At 36.9% G+C, this 10,335-nt stretch overlaps 1 protein-coding gene across 1 annotated transcript; it reads right to left on the bottom strand.

Moving 5' to 3' along the window:
• Nucleotides 1–1,400: 1,400 nt before the first annotated feature.
• LOC126815749 (sulfotransferase 1B1-like) lies at nt 1,401–7,719 on the bottom strand. The gene is given in 7 exon segments (XM_050541658.2): nt 1,401–1,568; nt 1,983–2,145; nt 2,888–2,991; nt 3,431–3,472; nt 3,474–3,725; nt 5,299–6,646; nt 7,004–7,719. Coding segments are annotated over 6 exon segments (843 nt in total). The 5' UTR covers nt 5,459–6,646; nt 7,004–7,719; the 3' UTR covers nt 1,401–1,446.
• Between the last annotated feature and the right edge of the window lie 2,616 nt (nt 7,720–10,335).

Here is a 10,335-nt window from a genome sequence, read left to right as displayed (position 1 = left end):
TAAATTCAAAGAACTGATAATGATATATCGGGGATTTCAATCAAGAGAGAGTGTGACGAGTTATCTAACACTTGCGCTTTAAATAATAAGATCTGTCAAGTGGCGTGGTTTCGATCCAAAGCTTCGGCGTGGGGTTTGTCCGGGCCCCCAGGTTTCCTCCCACGTCTAGAAGATCCATATTGAATTAAACCTGTAGTCACTCATTCTAGAAGGCATGCAAAGTCCGCCAATCTGAGACAAAGTCTGTCAATCTGATACAGAGTCTGCCAAATACTTCGCTCGTCGACCAGTGTATGGTACCGTACAATGATTTCTATAACTGGTTGATCTTTTTTACAGGCGAAGACACCTTTTAAAAGTTAGTACCTTTCCCGTAGAATATATTTTGCCCAATTTATCTTTAAATCCGTCTTTCATAAAAAAAAATCTGAAATGTTTCTAATTTCCCGTATAGGATTCTAAAAAGGAAGGTATATAAAAACGCCCGCTTCTATTTTATTTTCTTGAGCCACCTAAAAAATAGTATGAAATGAAAGAGTTTTTATGTATCTTTTATGTGGCACCATACAGTTTTTCCCGAAACCGCTCTGAAATACGTAACCGAATAGCACTAATCCCTGTGTATATTCTACGTCTTCTCCGCGGGTTTATCTTATCGGTTTTGTTTATATATGGTGTGGTCATCCTGCACTTACTATCAGAGCAAAGTATTGTGTACAGCAAAGCCATCACAAGGGCGAAATTAGCATACGTTAAACCTTTTCATTTTATTTCTCGATTACAAAAATATAAAACGAATAACTATAGTTGTAAGTGCGTCTATTGGCTATCTTTACCCTCCACGATTTTATAGCTGGATAATTTCCGGCGATAACCCTTAAGCGCAAAACGTTCTGGCGACACCCACTCATGTGTACACCTTAGCGTGCACGTAAAAAAAGACTCTTGACAGTTGAAATTCAATTGCTGTCCTAGCAAAAGTTCCCCCATGGGACAATATCCTCCTCCATAAGCCTGGTTGGAACAGAAAATTAGACGTTAAATCCCATTTCGTTATTATAACGTGTAAGGCAATTCGTTACTAATCGGGCGGTACTCTCCTAGGTTCGATCACCATGTCAGTGGTGCAGGAACGGGGGCTTAGCTAGGAACAACATCTAAGGAAGATAAGTCGTTGAAGTGCATTTTGACAGGCATTATGTACATTTTTAACCAGGTACGTATTTTGTATCCAGGTATGTACATTTTAAACTTTCGTAGGTATTTTGTATCATAAATAAAATTACAGTTAAATCCCGTTACCTCGAACCTGAAGGGAGAGGAATAAAATATTCTTGACATAAGAGGACCCAGTCATCCATATTGGCCGTAGTGGGGGGGGGGGGTCGCCATCTTAATTCCCTATCAATGCACTAAGTGTAATTAATTAATAAGTAACACGAGTAATTAATCTTCATTTAATGTAAATTTGAATTTCAATTTCGAGTCAGCCATTTTCTCCCTGTAGAGTTGATCAAACCATTCATTTTGTGCTACAGTGAACCAATTCTTCCAATCGCCCACTTCACCTGTAGAGAAACAAGTTGTCTTTATTCCTTAATAACTGCTTCATAATAACAACAAACTTTTAATACATTGTTGCTCTTTTATAAATGAAATGTAATTAATACTCTTAATATACTGCCTCATAGCACACTGAGAAGTGGTGCCCTTATTAGTCTTGAATTTTGAATTTACGTCGTTTTTGATGAAATAGTAATGCTAGATTCTCACTGTCGTGCGTTGCTCTACGATACGTCTGTCCCTATTGTGACCACGATCTGGTACGTACAGATACATTCGGATAAGTTTTGATACGATCAACACGATTTCAATCACATCACAGTTGCTGTTGTGGACAGTTGCTTTTCTTGAATACCTTTGTTTAAAATATAATCTATAGTATGATATTTACTGATTAAATCTCTTTTAGAAGCTGTTACCTTTTCTGTAAAATATATTATGTCCATCTTTTATACCCATTTTATCCTTAAATCTGCCTTTCATTGTGGAAAAATTACAAAAATCGCTTATTTCTTCGATAAAATCTTTGTTTCTTTGAACTCCTAAAAAGTCTGACAATCTTCTAATTTCCTGGATAGGATCCTGCAATAATATCCCATAGTAATACTGATAGATAATCTATGCCTATAATCACTCGCTATATTACGGTTGTATGTAAAAAAAAATATACTTGTATATAAAAATGGCTAAATGTTTCTATAAATAATTAATAATATTTGTTACTCCCATTTTAACTTTATTTCATAATCTTGCGCCAGGAACTAAAAGTAAGAACAACAGACAAGGCTCTAATAAGTTTATAGTGATTAGTTAATAGAATATCAAGTATTACAGAATACTACTAAATATATGAAATAAATTATTAAATACATCTAAAATTAAAATGAAAATAACAAATTACGCAAAGCGGTAATCCCCACCCCTTAAAGAATTCTAATTACTCTATTGTTTATTTTAGATGATTATCATTCGTACGGTAGTTTTAATTTTCGGTAAAAATGGACAATATAATACTTTTATTTATGTAATTTTACGGAAATAATAGAGGAATATCGACCCATTAATAACATACTGAGACGCAATGAAATTAATAGGTGATTGTAAATTTCGTTTGAATATTGCAATTCGAAATGTAACATCAAATCACAATAGGCAAGTCTGAGATCAAAGTTTTCACGATCCCACAAATGCACCATGCACATTAATTCTCTAAATTACCATTTTGTTTTTAATTCGACACGATATTATGGTGCAGACACGGGCGTGGTTTCGCTTAAATCAAACAAATTATACCATAGAAACCAGACCATAATAATTATCTTACCTCTTTAAGATTTTCATATGCTACATCAAGAATAGATAACTCTTGATTATTAGCTATGATCTTTTCCCATTCTAATACATATTCAAACCAGGATCCATAAGCAACTAAAAAGAGAATACGCATATAATTACTTGATCACAAATCTCCCACCCTTTTAAACAAACTGCAATGTGGTAGACACCGCAACGCTTCGGATTCAGATAGAGGCGATAGTTTTTTAGTATGCAGCAGTAGCGTGGAGAGAAGGAGGGTGGGGGGGGCATCATCGGTTATCCATTTCCGGGGAGCGGTGGTGGGATGAGGTGGGGGTGGGTGGCGTTTATCAAAGAGTCATTTTTTTAAAATTATGGTTGTTAACTTGGAGTGCCAGCTTCCCTAGTTAATTTATTTATTTTATCTGCCGCGCACACCGTGGAGGACACGGTTACGCTTTTGCCGTATCCATTCTCTGACATTTCAAAACATACAACTTAGCGGAAATAGCTGTCCACTACAATTTTAAAGCAATTATTATAGGTATAATTATTTCAAAGCCACACATACGTCCATTACTAAACAAGGGGAGGTAATCCTTGAATTCTCCATCGTGTATGGTTGTAGTAAGACACTACTAAATCTTTAGGGTTTCTTCTAACATATAATATTTTCAGATTTTTTGTCTTCACATCAGACGGGAGTCGATCAAATCTAACGTGGGTGTTGAGTATTCTGGGTGAGTCTACTTTATTAAGTTCAGATTCAGGAACCATATCTACAAATAGACTTTCTTTCGGTTTTACATCAGTGCCTAGTTTTCCATGTAGTAATGACCGACCAATCTCGAACAACCAGTGTGTTCCTGCAATATTTTAAAGGGATATTACTCAAAAACAATATTAGAGGAGCAAATATTAACACTTAATCTCTTGATCCATTTCAAAGTAGACCCATATGTAACTTTATACAAAGAGTCCACCAGGACCCGTTTTAATAAGTGGCGGTGTCGCAGAAGCTGACAGACTTGTTAGTTTTTTATGTTCCGAAATTCCATTATATCATCGTACTGTAATTGAGTTTTCATTTAATTGTTTTTCTCCGAAAACACTGGAAATATGAAAAATTTCACATTGCCTAATAGTGTTTTTATGCTTCTCTTGATGAATACTAAAATAGTCTTCGGGATATTTACAAATGCCCAACTTTCTGTCATTAAATCATTGACAAGTTAACTGAGAATATGGAACATTTGGTAAGGTCCTTAGCAGAAAAGTAGGACGTCACCCGGTCCGTTCGACCGCCGTAAACACTTTCTTGTGATAACTCACAGCTTACATTGATCATTGGAGATTTTAAAATGTATAAATATATTATTTATATTTTTAGATGAAGCGCCCTATTCGTTGGGGATAGGGTGGGGTGGGGGTGGAGGGACTTGTTCACTTTGTATAATCAAGTGAACGCTCTTGTAACAAAGTTATTTGCCTATGATCAGAAACCCATCGAATTACTTTTAAAATCAGGGCCCTTCCTAATTTTGTAAAATGTTGTGAACAGTCTAATCAAAAATTTAACTTCCGGTCCCGAGTTCACAAAGCATGCTCACTCTCAGACTTAAGTTAAGAATTACTTTGTGAACTCGGGGCCCAGTCTGCTTGACATTTATATGCAACAATGTCCGCTAATTAGTGCTGGAGCTATGGCCATTGCTCACTGTGAATGCCTTAAAAGCAAATGCCATCCATCATAATCCGATCTATATTATTTTTTTTTTATTCAGTGTGTGCGACGAACGGGTTTATCAAATTTCAGACACATTTCGAGCAGAAGGTACAAAAAGGATAGCCTTCGCCTTTTTTTTGTGTTTAATTTCAGAATATTTTGATCTATCCACTGCTGATACACTATTCCATTTCAATATGTATTTCGCATTATCTATTCTATTTATTATCATAGCACGGGGGGTTGGATGGCCGAATGGTTAGCACGTGCGTGCTGTATCATAAAGCCTGTCATTGAGTCAACTGGCGTGGTTTCGAATCCCCGGTTGTACGTGACAAGGAGTAGGGTCGCCTGTCCAACCTCGTGGGTTTTCTCCGGGTCCTCCGGTTTCCTCCCACTGCTAAAGACCCCTACGCGCAAGCGAATTATTGAAATAAAAAAAATTAACCGTATGTTAGTCCCGAAATGACCTAGTTTGTGTCGAGTGGACGTTAAACCCCATTTCTCTCTTATCATAGCACGAACGACACAATGTATCTTTAAACGCATGTCAGTATTGTTGTTCATTTTGTGTAGCTATGCTTAGTAACCGTGTTATCTTATCAACCGTGTCACAACGCCCAATGAATATGTCGACATGTTTTCTGCGCACTGACATACATGTTACATGTTCTGGTTGAACTAAATAATAATAAAATGAAATCTCTATTTACCTGATTTAGGAAACCCGCACAGTATGACGTCATCATCCCTAAGTTTTAGTGATGGCACGTTTCTGAGGACACCCGGATCGAAGCGGGGATAAAGTCTCCCATCTATCTCTTGCACAGTTAGTATTTTACCCGCTGCATCTGGGATGTTTACAACCGACATATTTGTTAATGAATAGGGATAAAAATCCGTGTCACATTAAGGTTACAATGAATGCCATTTGACCCGTGATTATTGCTGATAAGAGTGATACGGAAACCCTGCAAGGCCTTTTGACTTCGGACTTCCAACTTCCTCCTTCCGACTTAACCACTCTGTGTGCAATAAATTTTGGGATGTTTGAAGGTTAAGTTATTAAAATGATTCCTCTCTACAATCGCATACGTTTAACATTCCTGATGGATATGACTTGTAACATGAATATCGAGAATCCATGATAGTAGAAATTCCATTTTTTTACTGGTTTATTGACCGAAATTCGGAATATAATACAGTAATATATATTAACATACAAGTACATAAAAAGAAAGCGATTATAGACACATTCAACATTACAACCTGTCCATGATGTTTGTAAATTTAACAATCTCAACAGTTCAAGGGGGGATCAGTGACTCAAAAGGAATTTCCACTTTTTAAAATTGCCCTTATTTACTTGTGAATCTAGCTTTGCGTTTGAATGTAGAAAAGCGGTGTACACTTCTTTAGTGGGTTGATTAGATTCAAGTTTTGTCTTATAATATAATATTTGGTTAATATTATTACATGGTTCACAAAGGAAAGCTCAGACTGGTTTATGAAATTGCTGATGTCTTCGTGCACGTTATAGTATACAAAATGGATGACAGAAGAAGTCAGGTCACACCACTCAATTAGATTCAAAGTAAGCGTTTCCTAAAGCATCACCAAACTAAGCTGACTATAGTAGAAAATGCTCAAAGTAAGCGTTTCCTAAAGCATCAGCAAACTAAGCTGGCTATAGTAGAAAATGCTCATAATCGAACTCCAATCACCTGATGAACATCTAAATCAAGTTTGAACCTACTACCCAAATCAAACACTGAGTTATCGTGTTACAAAAGTTTTGACAGGCAGACGAACCCATTTTAACCGTCCCCTACTTTCTGTAACAGACAAGGGGCAATAATATAGATTCATGTGAAATATGATACTTTACTTTTAGCAGTTGTTTTAAAGTTAAAAAATTGTTTGGTATAATAATTTCATCAAAGTCAGCAGCCATCAAATACTGGTAACCTCCCAATCTCTGGTGACAGTCTAATATAGTCAAAGCTTCGTCGTGGGAATCCTGGGGTTTTACCCGGTTAACAAAACTCCGCTGCACCAATCCTAGTTTTAAAAACTACATAATGAATAAAACCATGGACCTTATAACACAATCATAAAACAGAAATATTGGACATTGTCCCATGAAACAAATGGGGCCGGGGTAGCTCACAGACGCAAGGCACTAGCTTTGTGACCTGGCAGACAAAGTCCCTAGGGATTCCCCCTTGTCAGTGGCGCAGAGCGGGTGGCCTGGCAAGGAAGGCAGCATCAAAAGCAAATGGCTCCTTTCGTTGTATATGCTCAACAATATTCAAATATCCACAAAACTAAATTTGAATGTGACACCGGAACAATGGTCTACAATACCCGATAGACAGAAATTGACCACATACCAATCAAATAATAATAGCTATTTACCTGGCATTTTTCCAGGTAAAGAATATGGTTGTACTTCTAATAAACCTTCATCCACATAATGTCTAAATACTGTTTTAATATCGTCACCACAAGCTAAATCATATACAAGTATTTTATCTACACCTAACATCTTCTGCATCTCAAACCACTCAATTAATCTAGATGGCTTTAATAAATGTCCATAAGCTACTTTCGCACAGATAGCTAGATCTTGCTTCGCTTGCTTTTGATGTTTAATAGGTAAATAATCCACTGCATTATCACTACAGGCAGTTGTGGTTAGACTTATATTTACATGTTTAACTCCTTTGCCAGTTTGTTGAACTTTACACACATATTGAGTGGCATCATATTCGGCGTGTAAAAATAACTGTGTTATTGCAGGAAGAAACTGATGATGGTTATGTTTATGATAAAATTCATCAGGAGTTGTTAGCATAGATCCATCGGATCGTGAAACACAACATACAAATTTACCATATCCTCTCGTACCATCCAATCCTGATAAAACGATGTTTAACTGATTAGTAGATTCTGTATCAGGCCTTGCTATAGCTGATAGAAAGTAACTATCTTCTCCACGAACCTTAATGTAATATTTATGTTCCCTTCTTAGGTTTTCATTTGTTTTCGAATTCCAATTCCATTCCGTTGTAATGTTAGCAAAGTATGGTTGTTTCTGAAATCAAACAAGCTTTAAATGTTAACAACCTGCTTCTAATCAAGGGGGCATCATAATTGCACACATTCTAGCATGGCGGTCAACTGAGCAATGGCTCTGAAATTCGGTGTTATGAATATTGCAAAGATATTGAGATTGTACAGACGAATTTCTGTAAATCTATTCTCGGCATCCGTCAATGTAGCTCAACAGCATGATCAAAAGGGGGCCGTGGTCGTCGCAATCTTGCAGTATATTGCATGGCATCATGTGTGCGTTGTTGGATCAAGCCGATTATGTCATACAGCAGATACGCTAAACAAACGTACACAATGTTAAGACGTCTAGATACTATTTGTCGTGCTACTTGGGCGACTAAAGTAAAATTACTGTTAAGTTCACTTGGATTTGGTTACATCTGGTACTGTGAGCAAGTCGGTAGCTCAAAATATTTTTTAAATATACTCTTCAAAAAAAGTAGGGGATATTGAAATGCAAATACCTATGCAGGTTGCGATATGATAAATAGTCATGAACACTTGACATGCTTTGAGAGTATATTCACAGATGAAGATCTTATCGCCCCAACAGAACCACTGAGCTGCACATGCGACACGCAATAGCACCATACACGTGGGAGGGGTTCATTGTCAAATTTGACACTTCAAGGAAGGCTTGATGAAAACTGCCGCGTGCTGGTTTATCCTATCCATGTTTGCTTTCCTATCGGTTCTTGCATACGATTAACTGTTTAGCGAATCTTTGCTTTAGTGTGTTACGTTTAATTTGATCGGGAGACGTGTTCGTCGACGTCAACGTCAACCGGCAACACTGCATGAATTTGCCGTGGCACTGGGAGAGGAGTGGGTCAAATTGCCCCAAATCGTGGTTGGATTGTTGATTAGGGGCATGCCACGGCGAATTGCTGAATGTCTGAGGATTGGTGGAGCAATTACTCATTATTAAGACAAAAATGAAAAACGTCCATTTTCACTTTTGATAGTGTATCTCTTTGCGAGTGAAATAGGGCCGCCAGATGAGCCGCCCATATGAACTGTTTATGTTCATGTTTAGGCAATTGGCCTGTTATTAACATACACTGGTTATCTCTAAAACAGTAGTGCATTTCTGCAGTTTTGTATTGTTTCCGAATATCCCCTTCTTTTTTGAAGAGCATATCTTAAAAACTCGTTTAATTGACAATAATAAACAGGAGTGGTCAACCCAAATCTCAAACAGTGAAAGTCTGAAGTATTGCTGTAAATTTAAACTGAACATAACCCAGGAAAACTAATTGTCTGTCAACGTTAATCAACATGTTAAAAGAAATATAACTAAGCTACGATTAAATTTGTTCCAATTAAATGCAAACGTATTTAGACGGAAGCAAGTAAACATCCCAGCCTGTCCTGTTTGTGATTGTGCGGTAGAAGACATATATCACTTTGTCTTAGAATGTAAACATTATAATTTAATGAAATGAAATGGGGTTTAACGTCCTACTGTTCTGCTCCTATACTGGGCTAATGAGGACGGGCATACGCCATACAGTGTGCTGAGGGAAATTTTGCCCGGGCAGCGGCACTATCGCCTACTCTTATATCGAATTCCAACTGCCAGGTGATATTTTACGTGCATTCCAATATATACACGGGACCTCGGTTTTTCGTCTCATCCGAAGGACTAGACAGCTGTCCTTGCCAGGCCCTCCGTCCTGCATCACTGACAAGGGGGAACTACACCGGAAAATCTGGATGAACTTTCTCGGCCAATGCAGGGATCGAACACCCGACCTCCAGGCTAGCGAGCCAGCGTCTTACCCACTTAGCCACGTGATCCCAAACATTATAATGAGTTAAGAATACAATATTTACCTAAACTATATCGGATTCATGTTCAAAATGTATGTAAGTTCAATCAGTTATGTTCAAACGCCGATTAAAGTATTATGGTACCCATATCATGTTTTCTATATATATAAGGCACTTGCACTGAGAGGGGAACATTTGTAAATTTTGTAATGATTTAAATAAATTAAATTAAAATCATTTATATTTAGAATTGTAAATAAAGCGAATATAATTTAAATCAAAATTATGTTGTAGTATTGTGAATATTATTAGATAGTGGAATTTACCAATTACTTCCTTTATGTAAAGTAACACGGTAACAACATTTTCGTCTGATGCACCAAAATGTATTCCAAGTAAATGTCTAAAATTAGAGACGGTAGTAGTATAGAATTTGAAACAGTTACTTCTTGGAAGGGCACCGATCACACCATTTTATTTTGTATGAGGGTAAGTGATATTTTGTAAATTAGGGGATCAAGATAATGATAATTGGAGAAAAATAAGATTATGACTTCACTAATAGTAATATTACACTTTCAACAGCCACTGCACTGTTTGAGCCATGGAAAAATAAAGTGTTTAAGTCCCGCTCACAAGAATAATATTAAGGCCAAGAGATGATAATGAACAATAAAAAATGGATGAAAATGAAAAATAATGATTTTGGAATTTGTAACTTTGGAAAAAATGAAGCACATATAATATAGGGATACCATCAGCACTGCGATATCACTCGGTGGAAGCGGACGTAAAATACAACTAACAAACAAACAAAACTGCGCAGCGACAGGTTAAACAACACAACATATGGGAAATCA

Source organism: Patella vulgata, chromosome 3 (genome assembly GCF_932274485.2).
Source record: "Patella vulgata chromosome 3, xgPatVulg1.2, whole genome shotgun sequence".
In the NCBI taxonomy this organism is placed as follows: Eukaryota; Metazoa; Mollusca; class Gastropoda; family Patellidae; genus Patella; species Patella vulgata.
This window is presented reverse-complemented; position numbering and strand designations above follow the sequence as displayed.